Source organism: Python bivittatus, unplaced genomic scaffold (genome assembly GCF_059951505.1).
Source record: "Python bivittatus isolate LINGU-HERP-01145 unplaced genomic scaffold, Pbiv_v1 ctg000020_np1212, whole genome shotgun sequence".
Classification (NCBI taxonomy): domain Eukaryota; kingdom Metazoa; phylum Chordata; class Lepidosauria; order Squamata; family Pythonidae; genus Python; species Python bivittatus.
In genome coordinates this window covers 44,185,560-44,205,864 of record NW_028277030.1, presented here as the reverse complement: position 1 = coordinate 44,205,864, position 20,305 = coordinate 44,185,560, and the positions used below count along the sequence as shown (strand labels likewise).

Sequence of the window (20,305 nt, the reverse complement as noted above, 5' to 3'; positions counted from 1 at the left end):
AATATCAAACCAAGGAATTAAACAGGTCTGGCAGCAACAGTTTGAGGCTTGTTCTCCTGTTCTCACACCAACAGTTTCAATAAACTTGTCAGCTTTGGATATGAGCATATAGGCAACTCCTTACTTGAAAAGCTTCTGGCCCCTTCGTTCTCTGCGAGAAAGACTTTCCTGCATGAGGAACCTCTTCTCTGCCTGGGCAATGAGCTGGGTCCCAGCCAGGCAGCATAGAGGGGTGGGGGAGTTTGTTCATACAGGCCTGATAAGGCAAATGCAGCAGTTGTGTTCTCTGCAGGCTTTTCTTTGTCATCTTTAGCAGCCACCATCTCCTACAACCTTCTTCTCAACCTCCCACACCTACCCTTTCTTCAGAGCAGCCTTTATGCTTAGCAGGCACTAGGTCTGCAGGCACTCATACTCTGGTACTGTGGCTTACTCACAAGGAAGCTGGTGTCGGAAAGAAAGAAACAGACCCTTAGAGTCCCTCTATAAGTCACATGCAACTGATAAAAGGCTGCTATGCAGCTTGACTGAAAGTGATTCTGAAAGCTGAGAACTAACTAAAAATCCCTCAGGCCTTTATTTAAAGGAATAAATAATTTTCTCTGACAAAAGCATGAGGATACTAGTGTAATCAGAATTGGTCTGATCTAGGGGTTAAGGTGCAGGGCTAGGAACAAAGAAACCCAAATTTCAGTTCTGCCTTTGATATGGAAGCCAGCTGGGTGACTTTGAACCAGTCAGTTTTTCTTAGTCATAGGAGGAAGGCAATGGCAAACAAACTGCCTGGACTTGTGTGCATGTAGTCACTAGGAGTCAAAACTGATTTGGAGGCACCAAAAAAAAAAAAAAAAGGACCTGACTCAACAAAATGCAAAGAGATACTTCTGCAAAGCAAATCATAACAATATAACTGTAACTTCTTAGCTTAAAACCAACTTATCGAAATACATCCAGGAGATAAATAGGCATATTTTTGTAAGAATTAATTTAAGGCCTACTGAAAAGTTTAGCACGTGTTCAGTTATATCTTAAGAGAATCCAACTGAACTCAGTCTTACTTTTGAACAGAGATATTTAGGACTGTGCTGCCTAATACCAGCTCACATTACATGGAGGCTGCCAAGAGTCTTTTGATTGCAGTGGGTAGAAAAGTGTAAGATAAATAAAAATAAATAGGACTTCCTTTTGATTATTTACTTTACAGTAAGATCAGAGAACTTAATTGAGAGTCTAAGTTTAAACTGTTTGGCACTCTACTGCACCCCTGTTCCGGATCAGGCCTCTTATATATTGTAAAAATGTGATCTCATTATAACAGTGGATTACTTTTTGGCAATGCAAAGTGACATATGCCCACAAATGGAATTACTTAATTATGAAGGGTCCAGGCCGAAATGGAGATGAAACAACCAAACAATTAAAAGGTCTTCTGTCTCCTATTATCAAATCCCAGCCTTGATCAGCTTTATCAGCTGTAAAAAGGTTCACAAGTGGCTGCATCTTTGAAAGGATATGCAGGTTCAACTTCAGTAGAAACTTATAAGACTGCCAACTGTTAAATCCTGTTGCTATGCATAAAGGCATGTGCAGTGAACAAGATTTGAAGGTGAAAAGCTGATTTGGAGCCTGTGGGGCTACTCATAAAGCACCTGTTGGCAACACCTTACAGAAGCTGCATTTTTTCTTAGCTTTGCATGGTAGTTGCTGTCCAGTTCCAGGAAAACATGCCTTAAGTTTAAGGAGGTTCTGACAGATGCTATGCACATACCCACATCTGCTCCAAATCTCCTTTTCCCCTTTGAATCCAGACTGATGTGCAGTCCTACAAACTACTGTATAGGAAAGGGGCATAGGTTGTGTCTACGAGTTGGGCTGTGATGTCTTCTCTTGTGGGTTTTTCTTCATTGATCTAATTCTGCACTATTGGAGACAGGATGTTAGAATATATTGATGCATCACATAATTTAAGAGTTCTTACTTTCTAATAAACAGTAATACCTAATTATATACTGCTACTTTCCAGAAAAATCAAAGTGGTTAACATGTCAAAAGAAATATGTATTTACAGTAGCACTGTAATTTTAATGGAATACAATCAGTGACATATGAAGAGCTAAAGAAAACAATGTTGCAGTGAAAGAAGCAAATGTTGCATTTTTTCCCTAAAATGTTATATAAATACTGAATATCCATATTTCTTTTTACAGAATGCGCAAAAGGAATAGATGTAAAAGCTGATATTGTGCTTTTGGTTGATGGCTCCTACAGTATTGGTATTGCCAATTTTGCTAAAGTAAAAGCATTTTTGGAAGTGTTAGTTAAAAGCTTTGAGATTTCACCCGAAAAAGTTCAAATAAGCCTTGTGCAGTACAGCAGGGATCCATATACGGAATTTCATTTGAACAAATTCAACAGAATAGAAGACGTAATTCGAGCTATTAACACCTTCCCCTACAGAGGTGGATCTACAAACACAGGCAAAGCTATGACCTATGTAAGAGAAAAAGTCTTCATCACGAACAAAGGTGCAAGACCAAATGTTGCAAGAGTCATGATTCTTATTACTGATGGAAAATCATCCGATGCTTTTAAAGAACCTGCCATAAAACTGAGGAATGCAAATGTAGAAATATTTGCAGTTGGTATTAAGGATGCAGTACGGTCTGAGTTGGAAGCAATTGCTACACCCCCTGCCGACACCCATGTCTACACAGTGGAAGATTTTGATGCTTTTCAAAAAATATCATTTGAACTTACACAGTCAGTCTGTCTACAAATTGAACAGGAACTTGAAGTGATTAAAAGAAAAGGTAGGTGGTTCTTTCCATGTAGAAATGTATGATAAGAATGCTTACTGAAGAGTTGGAACAAAGATTAATAGTGGTTTGATTAACTACTACTCTAAAGGAAATGATCGCTTAAAGCATAATTTATGGATTCTTGTGAACATGTCTGATCATGAGTATTGGATCCATTCCACATCCCTATATAGCTCACCAACAGCTTGTTTAAAGTTTAAGGTGCTTTCTGGCAGTGACTTCTGATCATGTTAAACTTCTGATAAACAAACCTAAAATAACTCATGACTTGTTTTAGGTTTGTTTCTTTTTCTAGCAATGGGTGAAAGTCACTGCTAGATGACACGAGAACTTAAAATCTAGACAAGCCAGGATAGGCTATTGTTGAGCCACACGGAGCTATGGAGAAAAATTACTGTGTGAAATCAAATGTGTTCCCAACCAATCATAAATAACTCACTCTAAAAAAAGATGGGGAAAATAGGGTTAGGGTTAGGGTTAGTAAGTAACATGTCTGAAATATAGAATGGTACCATTTAAAACAGTCTGAGTCAGAAATTAAGCATGGAAAGGAAAGGAAAAAATTAATAGAGCAACCTACAGTTAGTCTTTGTTTAATGACCATTTGTTCAGTGAACATTTGAAGTTACAACGGCACTGAACAAATGGTAGTTACAACTGGTCCTCGAAGTTACAGCTGTTGCAGTGCCCCTGTGGTCATGTGATCAAAATTCGGGTGCTTGGCAGCCCTCCTGCATTTATGACTGCAGTGTATGCTTCAGCTCCCACCACTTGCCTATCTCCCCCCAGTCTCTGCCCTTTTGGCTGCCCTGCACTTCGCCGCCCATCTTGCCCCAGCTGACCTTCACTGTCTTCCTCCTCCCACTGCTGAAGAGGCACACCCGACTGAGGCAGCTGCTGGCCCTTGGCAAGGCCTCTGTGATGCTGCCTGTTGCCTCGTGAAGCCACGCAAAGACCTTGCAAAGCTTTGGAGGGGCCTTGCACAGGGTTGTGGAGCCCTCGCGCAGCCTCACAAAGGGCCAGCAGCAGCCTTGGGCGGCTGTGCCTTGTCAGCAACAGGAGGAAGAAGACAGAGAAGGTCAGCTGGGGGCGGCAGGGAAAGGTGGTGACAGCAGAGTAAATGGCAGCCAAAAGGACAGAGATGGGAGGGGAGAAAGGTGGATGTGAGGAGTTAAAGTGGAGGCAAGCGCAGCAGGGCAGGAGAAGTATGAGGTCCTTGCCTAACAATGGCATGGTCCTCGCCTAACAACCATAACCAGGACTACTGGAACTGCTGTCACTAAGCAGTGCGGTCACCTGCTGTTTCACCTACTGACCACTTTGCTTAGCAATAGAAATTTGGGTTCCAGTTAGGGTCATTAAGCAAGGACTACCCATATTTAGTTTTTGTTTCTTAGTAATATTTGTACATTGCTTACACCTTTAAAGTGAATGAAAGTAGTTTCATTACATTACATTATATTGTATTTTATTCATGTTATATTTTCCCTTCTTTTATATTCAGCCTTTTTTCTGAGAACTTAGGGTGGCATTCAAGGGACTTCTCTGATTTTATATATAATATAAATATATAAATAATAATAATAAATCCTATAATAATCCTATGTAGTAAATTGGTTGGAAAGAGGCTGACCCAAAGTCATCCAGGGAACTCCATGATTCAATGGGGACTTCAATGTGGATTAAATGCAACACCTTAATCACTATGCTACTCTGACTATCAAGGCAGAAAATAATGTCCACAGCCTTTGCATTAGGCACCTTGTGTTATCAAGCATCTCCTATGTATTGTCGAAGGCTTTCACGGCCGGCATACGATGGCTGGTGTGGGTCTTCCGGGCTGTGTGGCCGTGTTCTTGAAGTTTTGTTTCCTAACGTTTCGCCAGCACCTGTGACCGCATCTTCAGAGTGCAGGAGCACAGACAGGAGCAGTTCTCTCTGTGCTCCTGCACTCTGAAGATGCTGGTCACAGGTGCTGGCGAAACGTTAGGAAACAAAACTTCAAGAACACGGCCACACAGCCCGGAAGACCCACACCAGCCATCATCTCCTATGTGTCTGTTTATGCCTCTTGTAATAAATCTCCTACTACTGGGAGTTCTCTTCCTTCAGGAGGCATATCCTCAGTGTGACAGGATATCTGTTTGCCCAAACAATAAATAAATATAAATAAAAAAGTACTTTAAAGCATGGCTCCCACTGTTAATATCTGTAGCTACTTTGCTTGAGTTGAAGAAGATAAGATTTGATAGAATATTCCTAAATGGAATTGGATTGTGCATACAAGTGGCAAATTCTCCACTTTGCATTGATTATATGCAAAAAAAGATTTCAGGCATTTTTAACTTGATGGATCTTGATGGGGACTAATTTAGGTATGTTAGCTCTAGGCTGAGATACCTGAAGAATATCTGAAGGGCAGTGAAGAAGATGCACTGAAGCTAGCACACCAGGAAGGCTTACTGAATACCAAAGAAACCAAACTGGCCTGTAAAACAGACCAAATGAAGAATAGAAAAGAGACATAGCAAGGCAAAGTATTACATGGCCAGTACACAACAAAACTAGCAGGTAAAGCAGATAATAACAAGATCTGGCAATGGCTAAGAGCAGGAAAGTTGAAGAAAGAGACAGAGGGGCTAACTCTGGCTGCACAAGACCAAACCTTAAGAACAAATGCATACAAAACCAGAATTGAGAAGACAGCAACAGAGAGCAAATGCCGCCTCTGCAAAGAAGCTGAAGAAACAGCGGATCACCTAGTTAGCTGCTACAAGAAGATCGCACAGACTGACTACAAACAACAGCATGACAAAGTAGCAATAATGGTGCATTGGAATAGCTGCAAGAAATACCATTTGCCTGCAAATAGAAGTAGAACGATCAACCATAGTAATAATTATAATAATACTTTGGAGCATTCAAAATGTTTTGCATGCATTATGTTGTGAAATAATTGCAATATTTCTGAATCAGCCCATCCAATGTGTTCTTCCAAAAAGAAGCTTTTGCATATTCCTCACTTTTGTGAGATGAGGGGAATGGAATCAGGAAACTGTTTTTCAAGTGCAGCTCCAGCCTCATCTCTCTTTAGAATTAAGGCTTGCTCCATTCCTTCTATGTAAGATGGAATTTTTCCAAAGAACATTTGGTGGATAGCTTGTAGTCACCATCTCTATTTTTATTTTACTTTATTTTACTTTTGTTTATATTACCATTATTGTTATTATTATTAGTAGTAATATTTTTATAATATCTTGTGCATTTTTTGCATTTTGATAAGTAGGTTAGTTCTATTTTATTTTCTAGTTTCCTGTGGACATTTTAATTTTGATTCTGTTCTCTGGCTGTTTTTATTGCTGATTTTTATCATAAACCAGCATGAGTCTGTAGCTGGTTTGGAGACATACAAGTGAAATAAATACATGCATAAAAATACTAGGTTAGTATTAATGTTGCCTGTGCAGTAGATGTGGAGTCTATGGTGTGAACTTGCAACCAAAAGGCAAATGCAATTTAAGGCCGCCTCAACTAAAGTGTAGTTTCCAAATAATGGGTTTCAGTCATTCTGTTTTATTCTGCTTTGGCCAACCCTCTCTTTGGGTGTTCTGCCCTATTCTGGGCACCCCACTTTGAAGATTCAGGGAAACTCGAATAGGGTCCAGGAAAGGCAATGAGAATGATCAGGAGATTAGAAAATAATGAGGAAGACAGATTGAAGGAGCTAATTGTGTTTAGTCTTGAGAAAAGAAGACCGGGGAGGGGGGGCAGGGTGGATATAGCAGCACCCTCTAAATACCTGAAATCTTATCACACAAAAGAAGGTAAATACCTGCTCTTTATTGTTTGAGTGCAGGGTGTGGAATAATGTGTCCGAAGTTTCTAGAAGGCAAGAGGAATAGTTTGACAGTGAAACCATTTATGCATTTTTTAAATTTTTATCCTTGGCACTGAAGAGAGAGTTGGACTTGGTGGCCTAAATGCTTCTTCCAACTCTTATTCTATGATCTACAGGCTTAGTTACCAAAGGCACCTAACAAGGTGACAGTACAGCAGTTCTGGTCTAGAGATATCCTGATTCCCAGCTCCTTTGTTTGCTGCTTGCAAATGTCTTCCCCAGAGAGAATCAGGTGTACTTCAGATATCAGAAAGAGATGTGCAGATGAAAAAAAATGAACTTTGCACCATGGTCTCCTTTTCTCACTACTTTACACTATTCTCTGCCTTAATTTGAGATCAGAATGGTATAGACTCATACTAGCACTGTGCTATCTAATTTGACTCTTAATTACCATGATAAAGTTGCCCTCAGAGAAATGGATTTTTTTGGTTTTGCTGTTATTTATTTAAAGCAGAGTATGCTGTGCCTCTTCCAAAATAAATATTATGCTTTCTTGTTTTCTTGAAAATTTGAAGGGAATATTTCTGAAGTCTGCACCTCAGTTGGTTAAATTTAGTGAATACATCCTCTCTTTGTTAATAGGTAGTTAAGCCAGTGCAGAGGATCATGAAGACCTGGCTTTTCCTCCAGGCATTGGTGGGATGTTAGTTAGGAGCTCTGGCATGGGTGCATATGTCCAGTGGTTTGGGGTTTTATTGAGCCTCAATGCAGTTTTAGCTGTTTTTTGTTTTAATGTAATCCTCTGTTTTGTTTTTTCGTTGCTCAAAGTTTCTTGGATAAGTCATGCTGTGGTTATTGTTTTGTACATATGAAGCATACTAGCTAGAAAGTTGAAAATATTTTGAATTTCTTTTTTTTTTCCAGGGTAAGATTAATCAGAGATATGTTTTTATTTAAGATATGGGTAGCTTGGTAAGCAAGATCAATAAGACATTACTATATAGAGACATCAGGTTTTTTTCCATATATTTCTGGAATTTTTCTAACTGTGCTTTGCTTACTAAACTCTTATTTTTAACAGCTCACTTACCTGCAAGGAACTTGGAATTTTCTGAAGTGACTTCTAACAGCTTCAAAGTTAACTGGTCTCCAGCTGGGGCAAATGTTTTGTCTTACCTTATCAAGTATAAAGAGGCTATTGGTGGAGAGGAAGTCAGGGTTTCTGTACCAGCTCCAGTTACTAACAGAGTTCTTACTAATTTACTACCAAAAACCACATATGCCGTCAGTGTGATTGCAGAATATGAAGATGGTGATGGACCTTCACTGGATGGGAACGAAACAACTTTAGAAGGTATCATTCCTGTTGCCTTGATTCTGTTCTTCCTTCTTGAACCCTAATACAGAGATCCAAATATTTGTTACCGAGGTGATGTGGTTGCTTCTGAACAAAAGCAGCAATTGAAAATTAGTTATGTATGAATCAAATCTCACTGTGTCCAGATAATAGCTAACAGGTTATATCAGGAGAAATATATATTTTAAATGAGAAATGGCAGCAAACTTTCCCATTGCCTTATGGACAGAAGAAAGGCATGTAACAATATGTAATGGATTTATTTTAAGGAAACTGAATTTATTTGAAGTAAATATATTTCTCAATAAAACAAATATGCATACAATAATAAATTATTTTGGTTTAGACAGTTTGTGAATTGAAAGAAGAGGATTATGTTCTAATATAGTACATCTAAGGTTCTTGGGTATAATAAAATAAGGGTATAATTCCTTATTTTAAAGATATATACTGCACCTCTGACCTGTGTGTATATATATAATTTTAATTTGGACATCCTTTATGATAAAGCAATTTGACATTCCCAGGGCTACCGAATATATTAGAGTATTTTGAAAAATAACTCCATATCATAGCAGAAACTATTTTAGATTAAATTTTTATGAGAAAATTTACTCCTCTGTATCATTTATACCTTACTAGTCTTGCATGTTGACACTTTTGTTAAATTCTTTATACATCTTACTATTAGGTTTTCAGAATGCTACAAAGTCTTCAAACAGTTTCTTCATTTTTTTCTCATCTCTGGCACACAGTAGGCGTTCTATGTAGTACAATGAAATTTTGGACTCTGATTTAGTGAATTTTGGATGCAATGGATAAAATCTGTGTCCAGACATCCATTGAAATTAATAAAAAATATTCATTATATCTGAAGTAGTCCAGATGATTCATGTAAATTTATGGCATTTGTATTGAGATATAGTGGATACTACTTTTCCCTGTAAATGATACAGGGTCGTTTAAATCAGGGTTTTACTGTACTTTTAGTTACAAGTAATAAAATCTCGAAAGAATTTCAAGAAACAATATTTTGTAATGCACTTCATCTCTGTTTTGATGAATGAATTAACTATCAGTTACTTATTAAATCTGTCCTTCATCTGCAGATATTAAGGTGGTGTACAAAAAAGTAATCAAAATACAGTAAAATAGAACATCAGTGTTAAAGGGCAGCAAATACACTAAACTGAAGTAACACCCAGTGTAAAATTCCTGGGCAAATAAACAGTTTTGATGTAGCCCCAGTTCTTCATGGGAAAGTGGTTGTGGACTTTAGGAAGAATCCTTCTCCTATTCCTCCCCTTACTATACTTAACAGTCTAGTATCAGTGGTGGAGTCCTTCAGGTTCCTGGGCTCTATACTTTCCCAAGACCTGAAATGGACGTATAACATTACAGCCATTATTAAAAAGGCACAGCAAAGGATGTTTTTCCTGCGGCAACTTAGGAAGTTTAAATTATCCCAGGAGCTCTTGGTGCAGTTTTATAGGGGAATCATTGAGTCTGTTATCTGCTCCTCTATAACTGTCTGGTTTGGTTCTGCAACCAAACAGGACAGACTCAGACTCCAACGAATAGTTAAGTCTGCAGAAAGGATCATTGCAATCCATCTGCCTTCTGTAGAAGAACTATATACTGTGAGGGTCAAAAGGAGGGCAGAGAGGATATCTGCAGACTCTTCTCATCCTGGGTACAATCTGTTCCAACTTCTTCCTTCAGGACGGCGCCATAGAGCTCCTTATGTTAAAACATCCAGACATCAGAATAGTTTTTTCCCTCGTGCCATTGCTTTGCTGAATACCATGTGATCTTTTTTTTGCTCTTATCCAAACGCACCGTTGATTTTGCTGTTATCACCGAAGATAAATTCCTTGTGTATGTTTTATACTTGGCCATTAAAGTATTGGTATTGGTATTGGTAATTCTGTAGTTGGGGTACTGTCCCACATTAGATAGCACTGACAGCTAAAGCATGAACAGAATGATATAACCACATAACCACCAGAATTTTATTTGTTTATATATTTATTCTGAGAGGAATTAAGTATAGGGCTAGTATTTATGAACTTGAAAAAATATTTTTAGTCATAGGATCTCCACGAAACCTGAGAGTAACTGATGAAACAACAGATAGTTTTAAAGTTGGATGGTCACCAGCTCCAGGAAATGTTCTGAGATACAGACTTGCATATAGGCCAGTTACTGGTGGGGAGACAAGACAAGTAACTGTCCCAGCAAGTGAAAGAGCAACCACTCTACAGAATCTGGCATCTGATACAACATATGACGTCTCCATAACTGCTGAGTACCAGTCTGGAGCTGGAAATCCATTGAATGGACATGGAAAAACTGAAGAAGGTAGGTAATCAACACCCTACTTTTGCAGTCAAGTGCATTTTCGTATAGGATACAGTAGTAAAAATCTGTTAGCCTAACTTTACTGTAATGGGAAGCTATGGCACATGTCATTGGTTCACTGGCAGCATGCAGAATAATAGCTTGACATGTGTCATCTTGAGTGTGTTAATTATTGTGTATTAAACCAAAAATATCTACATGTCTTTACCAATATCTGAATCCAGGTTCTTTGTAGAGGCACACTTATCTTTAGCAATAATATTTCTCTGTATCTCTTAAATTTCATTCTAATGGCCAAAATAGACACCTATTTCTTTTCTTCTTTCTCCCTAAAATTGCAACTTTTAGCACAGAGATCTAACCTTAACCACAATGATGGCAAAATAATGAAAGCTCTGCCCTTTTGTACTTGCATTGTGACATTGCACACAAGTGCGTAAGAGCTGGAGTTTGTGTTACAATGTCCCATGCCCTTTCTCCATACTTCAGGTGAACAGGTATAGGTTTCAGGTATTATTTTGTTGTTGTCTAACTTTGTTGCCTAAACATCAGTGCTATCCTGTATCACTTGCTTACACAGTAAAACTGATTTAGCAGACTCCATTTAAAGACTTCAGATGCAATGGAACAAATTTCTATTTAGTCATCCCCCCTGAAATAATAGAAAGGTCCATTACATCCAGATTAGTCCAGATGAGGCACTTAAATTTCACCTTTTATATATTTTACAATGTATGTGGTGATGAGGTCATTATGCAAATGATACAAATTCATGTCATTCACATCAATTTATGCACTTGTGTAATGACCTCCTTATACAAATGATGTCAATTAATGTATATGGCATACTTTTGGATTTAACAGACATTTGGGAATAATGGATATCCCACCCATCCAATTAATTCATTAAATCAAGGTTTGGTGTATTATTAAAAAAATAATTGTATCACAGTAATTTATTTCACCTATATTTCACAGAACTTAAAGACAGCAAATTGTTCTTGGAATGTTTTTTTGATTTCCTAAGGTTTTTAAATTTATCCTATATAGTGCTTGGGACACCAAGAGACTTGAAAGTTTCAGATGCTACAACATCCTCACTGAAATTATCTTGGAATTCAGCACCTGGCAAAGTGCAGCAATATCTTATAACATACACTCCAGTGATTGGAGGTGAACCTAAAGAGATCACCGTAATGGGAGATACCACTAGTACAGTTCTCCATGACTTGGAACCAGGAACAAAATACGATTTGTCACTAACTGCCCTTTATGCATCTGGAGCAGGAGAGGCTCTTTCTAAACAAGGAGAAACTCTTGAAGGTAAGAACAACTGGATTTATTATGGTTGGGATGGAAGACCACATTTATCTGAAGAAAACAAAAAACAGGAATTAACACAGTTTCCCTAAGGAAGAATAGATCACCCCTCCCCCCCAAAAAAACCCTAAGGTTGTCAATGCCAGCTAAAATTAGTATTGTAAATTTCCTCTTCCCCAGTAATTGTATGCATATTTTACATTTATATGGGCATATATGTATATACCTGTGGGAATACATGCATATGAGAGACAGTTTGGTGTAGTGGTTAAGGCATCAGGCTAGAAACCAGGAGACCGTGAGTTCTAGTCCCGCCTAGCCAAGCTGAGTGACTTGGCCAGTCACTTTCTCTCAGCCCTAGGAAGGGGCCAATGCAAACCACTTCTGAAAAACTTTGCTAAGGAAATGCAGAGACTTGTCCAGGCAGTCTCTGAGAATTGAACACAACTGAATGAATTAAAAAAAAAAAGCATGCATATACTGTACTTGGAATATTAGAAATAAAGAACTTACTCAGAACAATGAAAACGGTGGGTTTGTGAAATATGGTTTATAATTTAGCGTTATTGGTGAATCAGGCCTCAGTGGTTTGCTCAAGAAAGATTGCTTCAACCTTTGCTTAGCATAATGTGTGGATTCAGCCAGCTTTTGCTTTTGTATTCCTTTTTGCCCTGAATTAAACAGACAATTGCAACAGGCTTCAGGTGTTATTTTCTTTCAGCAGCTCAGAGAGGATTTCAATTTGCAGAAAGTATCAAGGATTGCTTCTGGAAAGCAGCCATTCACTGTGCATAAGTTTGATTGTAGAGAGCTTTCAGAATATGTATATGGTCCATGATGAAAATATAGCAAAAAAGATCTAGCTCCTATTCAGATCCTTTTAACTTCTTCCCCTCCAACCATTGCCATCTTATTTATCATGCTCCTTCTATCCATGCTTAACATAACCATATAATCTGAATGATAAAGCATAGAAAGAGACAACATCCATAAGTATCAAATTCTAAGTATATGATTAAAGGCCATTATCTATAATAAAATTATTATTTATATCTTCCAGATCTTACTGGGTTACATTATGAAAACATCTGTTATCAAAAAGTGTCTCATTACTTGGGTATTTAGCTTGTCTTACTCAGGGACCGAAGAGCCGAATTGTGTAATTACTATGCATACTTTTGAATAATGTTCACCCTGTGGAATGTGTTTTTTCTTCAGCTAGATGAGAAAGCTTTGCAAATATGTTGTAGATATATTTTAAGGGCTCTAGAGAAGGTTTTTGTCACGGATTGTTTTAGGAGAAAAATTGTACAGACCTCTGAATTAGTACAAAAAAAATGATAATTTTGCTCATGATCTCAGCAGCACAAAATGGAGTAGGTTCTAGCTTTAATACCCTTAAGAACAAGCAGCTCTTGTGGGTGGGGTGAAAGAACTTTAAACGTGTGTGTAACAACAAAATCGTAAGATAAATTTGAAAAAAAAAATAGAACATATAAGCAAGAATAGGGTGCCTTGGTGCAAAGAGACATTTTAGAACAATCTTTTATGATAGATCACTTCAGTGAATTGTATTAGTAAAATTAATTGAACAAGTTATTTGAGATAGAAGTAATAGATGTATAGAAACCAAGAATGCCATTTTTGAGCAGAGTAAAGAAGTTGTTTGGCTTGTACATGCTTATTCCTCAAGAACACTCATACTGCATGACTATTAGGAATATGAAAAAAATAATCACAGAACAACAACAAAAAGAGAAATAAATTTTGAAACTCTACAGGTAGTCCTCGAGTTACGACCATTTGTTCAGTGACCATTCAGAGTTATGACGGTGCTGAAAAAGGAGACTTACGACCAGTCCTTGAAGTTGCGTCCATCCTAGCACCCCCACAGTCACATGACTGCAATCTGGGTGCTTGGCAACCCATTTGCATTTGGGTTGCTAAGTGCCCCACGATCACACAATCACCATTTGCAATCTTCCCTGCTGGCTTCCCCCAAGCAAAGTTAATGGGAAGCCAGCAAGGAAGGTCTCAAGTTGCTGGGGTAAGTCTTCCAACTCCACCCGTTTTTTGCTTGCATACACCCCGCATCCTCTTTCCTCAGTCTCCCTGCGATCACATGTACCCCCGCACCTTCATTCCCCAGCCTTTCTGAGGTCCTGCTGCATTGAGCACCCCTCCCCCAACTCATGCCCTTCCAGGGCCTCCCCCACCATCCTGTAGCACCCCTGCACTCCTTACCTGGGATTCCCTCTGCTTCCCGCTTAACGACCCATGCGTCTTGCGTTACCATGACAACCTGGACTGCCTGGATCGCTGTCGCTAAGTGATGTGGTCATGTGACATCGTGCTTTATGACCACATCGCTTAGCAACAGCAATCCCGGTCCCAACTGCAGCCATAACTCGAGGACTACCTGTATGGGGAGATTTCTGTGTCTTGAAAATGTATTGCTGTATTGCAGTGCAACTTCTTCCTAAGAAAAGACGTTTGAAGCAAACACATTGATTATGCTGAAGTGGGAAGGTAGCAATTTTTATTTTAGGTTCACATGAAATAGAATATACTGTTGTTATTAAACTTTTTTTGGTCCAATAACACTGGGGGAAATATCACACAATGTGTGGCATTGCCCAGATGTCATTATGCCATAAATAATTTTTATTGATACCAAACCTATTAACATCTCCAGGTTTACCTAGATAGGTTTGCATATCTACAGTTTTCCCCAGAGATTTTTTTGTCCTTAAATAAAAACACAGTGTTCCCAGCAATCTGACTTTGTGGCAGATTATACAGTAGAGGGCATAACTTTTAAGAAGTGATGACCCTCTTTCAGAAGTTGAAGTTTTAAATCTCTGTTTCACTTATTCCACAGTATTACATACATACGTGGCCCATTTTATCATATTGATCCCATTCCTGGGATCTCACATACCTGCCTTCAGGTTCTTCAGCCTTTTGTCTTGGTCATTATGTCACTTTGTTCTCTGGCTCAACAATAACCTTTTTCCTTTAAATGGTTAATCATTTCAGACCTAGAAATTTTAAAGAAGGAATAAATGAGTAGATTTTTTTTCAGTTTTTTATGCTTCATTTTTAAACAAAACCTTTTGGCAAACCAACTTTCTTTCTTTCTTTAATATAAAAAACAGGAGTGAGTTTTCAAGCTATATTCCCACCCTCCACTAACCCATACTTAATTGAATCATGTCTTATGAATTAATCCAACTGCTTGGGTTTACACAGTTCACTGTATGATAAACTATTCACATTGGCTAGATTCACACAACATACAGAGTTACAAACATGCAAACAACAATTAAGCAACGTGTTGTGTGAACCCAGCATCAGGATCTTCTAACAGTTAAAATATAATTATGCTAAATCAGTGTTGTCCAAACTTGACCACTTTAAGATGAGTGGACTTCAACTCCCAGAATTCCCTAGCCAGCCATGCTGGCTGGGGAATTCTGGGAGTTGAAGTCCACTCATCTTAAAGTGGCCAAGTTTGGACAACACTGTGCTAAATGATACTGACTGTACATTCCTATTCAATAACATAAGAAGTGGCTTGTTAGAAATAATAATAAAAAAGTTCCAGTGAGTTCATAATTATTGGCATGAATCCCAGTAATCAGCAGACTCCAGGTGGTTTACCGTAAATTGATCAGTGGTTCACCAATGGAATACACTTTACTTTAGGCCCAATCTTGATTTAACCCCTGTTATAGGATTTTTAATAGTAACATACTCTTTAATATACGCTGTCTGTATGTTTTTCTGTCTGGTTTCTGCTTTTCATTACTTTTGTGGTATTTCGTTATGTATACATTCTGACACACTGAGGATTTTTTTTTTTTTAAAAAAGGGGTTTCTACTAATTGTCCCCCTTCCTATACTGCCGCCTCCTTCCCCTTGAGGTCTTCTATTTAATTTTTATTTTTTACTCAAAGCCAAACTCATAGGTCATGGACTAAAAATAAAACATAATGGTAAACAGAGCAATTGTTAGGAGTCAAAACCAGTTGTTAGCTCAGAATTAAATGTTTCTATGAGCTACTGTTTTTGTAATCTGTTTTTCCCTCAGAGAGGAGGTGTAAGAACAGTTCTATCAAGAGCCTTGAGGTATAATGTCAAATGACAAGGACGTATTTTCTTTTAAAAAGATTGAATTGAATCCAGGACTTGGTGAATGTCTTTTTGTTACTGTAGTTTTGTAAAAAAAAGTATCTTTGTGGGACCAAGAATTTCAGGACATTATTTCTTGAAACAGGATAGTGGATTCTGCCTGCATGTAGAAACATTTTAGGGTCACTCTCAATATATACATTGGATATAATGGCCTCATAAGAAGTGATCAAATAAAAACATTTAATAGTTATTACACAAACAAACAACATTACATTCGGAAATTGGATTATTCTACAGTAATTCACAATGATTGTCCATTACAGATCTGTGACTTTATAAATAAATGTTGATTTGTCACAGACCTTATTTTTCTGCTTCTCTTCAGTTATAAATATTTGTTTATATCTTAAATGTTTTATCTTTATTTTTTTTCCCTGCCAGCTATTCTGTATTCTTCTCAACCTCTTTCTCTTTCAAGGCCTTCTCTTCCTGGCCCCAGCACCAAATATCTAATCCTTTACAGTGTTTTTTCTAGGCTATTTATTTTGTACTGTTTAGGCCTCTTGCAGTTTCCTTGCAGAATTCTACTTTGTTGGTCTTTACTCAAAGACCAGTAGTAACTCCAAGTGACCTTCAAAAATATCAATCACTGTAATGCCTTCTGATGCTCCAGATTAATATAAATAGTAATAACTTTCATTTTCAATATATTTTAGTGCTAAAGATGCTGCCACCCTCCTCCCCTTCAGGTTGTGGTTTGGTGGAAAAATCAGAAGGCTTACCATTCAGCAGTTCCATAACCCACCTTCTCCCATGCTCTTTTTCTTAGCTTTTCTGACATCAGGAAATGCCAACCTTCAAAACCAGTAGCATAAGCAGGAAGGGAGATCTGGTGTCAGAGTCTTAATTCCAACTAGTGTAGGGAAAATTTTGAGAATTCGAGAGCAGTTTCAAAGATTGCAATTTTAATTATAGATACTTTTGTCAAGAAAACATATTTGACATAAAACAGAATGTATAACCAATCGTAACCAAATACCTCTCCTTTTTCATTAAGTAATGGCTTTTTACATTTTTACTGAAATGCTTTCAAACAGCAGAAGAAATATTAGGTCTTTTCTGATGTTCCATAGTTAACTTAAAAATATTTAAAAAATAGAGGACCTCCCACAGATTGAGTCAGTAGTACTGCAAGTGACATTTCCTTACAATGAAGGTTTTAGCATAACATGAGAACATTTTGAGTTGCAAATTGCTTACCATACAAAGAGTTTCTGTTTCTGCCTTGAAGATTTACTGTCTCATGCATTATTTAAATTATAAGTTTTTTTCATTTTCTGATACTGACATTTTCAAGAGATAGTTGCCAGTTGTGAAACAATTGTGTTCCTTGTCTATTCTATGGGAAAGTCATGTTTCTAGGAAAAAATAAATCAACATAGAGGAAGTGATGCACTGCACAAAAAAACAGTAACCAGCTTCTAAATATTTTTTAAAAAGAAAAGCATATTACACAGTTGCTAGAATATTATACAGTAATGGAATAGTGTTTACCCCATGGCAGCTTTGAATTTGTTCTAATCGTTGAACCAAGGATAGGCATGAATGTATCTCGGGATATTTTATGTGGCAGTTACCAACCAACCTTGACTTAATTTTTAAAAAATATTATTTTAATTACAAAAATAGAAGCTGGCAGACTGTGAAGCAAAGTACCAACCTTTGACTTTATTAGAAAAATCTGTCCTGGGATCTATACTGGCTGCATAAATAGGTTACAAAATATAGCTGGCACGTAGCCGCAGTCTAATGCCTTTTGGTGGGGGAATGTGCCTTCCTTCTAAAAAAAAGAAAAGAAAAGAAGGATGGAGTTGTAGAGAGCATCATGGGAAGCTAGAGTTCATCCCTTTTATTACTTCCTATATTTTCAGTGTCAGCTACACCAATCCCAAGTCCATCATTTGTCAGAGTCCCCACAACATACTCTCAAAATTTTAAACCCTGGAACTGGAAAGTTTGTTCAGAAGTCTCACTATATTTAATGGGACTTTTTTTCACTAGCATGTTGGTTTGCATACTGAAAGTAAGCCTGGAAATATAGTGGTGAATTTCTTACTTTCTGTGACTTCTAAGCCTTCTACAGTTAGTGTTTCCACATTTGTTTTCTCCCAATCCATGAAATATGTGAAATTCTCAAAGATGCTTGGTTGCCAAACCCTATGAATATTTAACTACTGCCTGTTATGCTTCTTATAGGGGAAGAGTAATTATTTTATTAGTTTTTTATATTGAAAATTGTCAGCACATATAATTTATTTCAACTCTAAGGTGATCAAAAAGCTAATGAGTTTAATAGGTAAGTTTGCTCTGAGATGCTTCCGGTTATTTCACATATAATTTGTTAAATAATCATTGGAAATTAGCTGAATAAGATGTTGATCTTAGATAATTTTTGCTGAAAATAGATAAGGGAAATCTATGATTTCCTTATGTTCCCAAGAGTGATTTAGTTCTAGTGAACATTAGTTGTTAAATTTGTTCACAACTCTCTTTCTGAGGCAACTACAGTCCTACAAATAAGGTGAAAAGAGCCAAGAATAGATAGGAAATCTCTCTCTCTCTCTCTCTCTCTCTCTCTCTCTCTCTTATCATCTGTCTATCTATCCGTCATCTATCTAATTTATATGCCACAAATTTGTATGCCAATGACTCTGGGTGGCTCACAACAATTAAAACAAGAGAAATACAATTAACAGTTAACTGCCCAGAGTTGCTGGGAATTGGGCAGCGTATACATTTAATAAATTATTATTATTACTGCTATTGTTATTGTTATTATTTGAAAAATAAAAGTGGCAAGAAAAACAAACTGGACAAGAATAAAGCAAAGGGTCTTCACTTTCCCTCACCAAAGACCTGGGTGAACAGTCAGGTCTTCAAGGCCCTTGTAAACAATAGGGTGGGGACCATCCCGATCTCAGGGAGAACCTCATTGCAGAGGGCAGGTGCTGCTACAGAGAAAGCACACTTCCAGGATCCTGATAGATGGCATTGTTTAACTGAAGGAAACTGGAGCACGCCAACCATGCAAAATCAAATTGTCCAGGTAGATACAATGGGAGATAGGCAGTCCCTCAAGTAACCAGGATCTGTGCCATGTAGGGCTTTATAGGTAACAATCAGCATCTTGAATTGCACCTGGAAGCAAACTGACAATCAATGCAGCTTAAGAACCAGGAGTGTTACATGGGAATACTGAGGCATGCCCATAACTGCCCATGCCGCTGCATTCTGGACCAGTTAATGCTTCCAGGTGGTCTTCAAGGGTAGCCCCATGTAAAGCACATTGCAGTAAGGTGACCAGGGCATGAGTGACTGTCTGAAGGGCCCCCTGATCTAGGAGAGGGTGCAGCTGGTCTACCAGATGAAGTTGTGCAACAGCCTTCCTGGCTACAGCTGCCACCTGCTCTTCAAGCAGGAGTTATGAGTCCAGGAAGACTCCCAGATTTAAATGACCCCTTTTTAAGTGAAGTTACTGTGTTTGAGTCAATATGATGGAAACAATAGATGTGAAATGATATTTTGGAAGTACTCATTTGTTGTTATTGTTCAGTCATTAAGTCGTGTCCAACTGTTCGTGACCCCGTGAACCATATCGCGCCAGGCCTTCCTGTCCTTCACTGCCTCCCTGAGTTTGCTCAGTTTCATGCTCATTGCTTCAGTGATGCTGTCTAACCATCTCATCCTCTGCTGTCCTCTTCTCCTTTTGCCTTCAATCTTTCCTAGCATCAGGGTCTTTTCCAAGGAGTCCTCTCTTCTCATTAGGTGACCAAAGTATCTGAGCTTGAGCTTCATTATCAATCTTTCCAATGAGCAATCAGGGTTGATTTCCTTTAAGATTGTCTGGTTTGACCTCCTAGCAGTCCAGGGGACTCTTAAGAGTCTTCTCCAGCACCACAGTTCAAAGGCATCAATTCTTTGGCGCTCAGCCTTCTTTATGGTCCAGCTCTCACAGCCATACATTACTACTGGAAAAACCATAGCTTTGACTATGCAGATCTTTGTCGGCAAGGTGATGTCTCTGCATTTTAATATGCTATCTAGGTTTGCCATAGCTTTCCTCCCAAGGAGCAAGCGTCTTTTAATTTCATGGCTGCAGTCTCCATCTGCGGTGATCTTGGAGCCCAAATAAATGAAGTCTGTGACTGCTTCCATTTCTACCCCTTCTATTTGCCAGGAATTGATGGGTCCAGATGCCATGATCTTAGTTTTTTTAATGTTGAGTTTGAAGCCAGCTTTCGCACTCTCCTCTTTCACCCTCATCAAGAGGCTCTTTAGTTCTTCTTCACTTTCTGCCATTAGGGTGATATCATCTGTATATCTGAGGTTGTTGATGTTTCTCCCTGCAATCTTAATTCCGGCTTGTGATTCTTCCAGCCTGGCATTTCTCATGATGTACTCTGCATATAG

The 20,305-nt window shown here is 38.1% G+C and overlaps 1 protein-coding gene across 7 annotated transcripts in view; it reads left to right on the top strand.

Annotated features, from left to right (window-relative positions):
* COL12A1 (collagen type XII alpha 1 chain) overlaps positions 1-20,305 on the top strand; it is a 145,920-nt gene that overhangs the window by 31,139 nt on the left and 94,476 nt on the right. For 5 of the 7 annotated variants that reach the window (XM_007426960.3, XM_007426961.3, XM_007426962.3 and 2 more), the window contains exons 10-13: positions 2,208-2,810; positions 7,742-8,014; positions 10,106-10,378; positions 11,429-11,701. The exons of 1 other annotated variant lie outside the window; for it this stretch is intronic. In XM_007426960.3, coding sequence (XP_007427022.2) covers positions 2,208-2,810; positions 7,742-8,014; positions 10,106-10,378; positions 11,429-11,701 — 1,422 coding nt within the window. The remainder of the gene's footprint in view (positions 1-2,207; positions 2,811-7,741; positions 8,015-10,105; positions 10,379-11,428; positions 11,702-20,305) is intronic. One more of the 7 variants, XM_088137789.1, reaches the window with a different exon arrangement.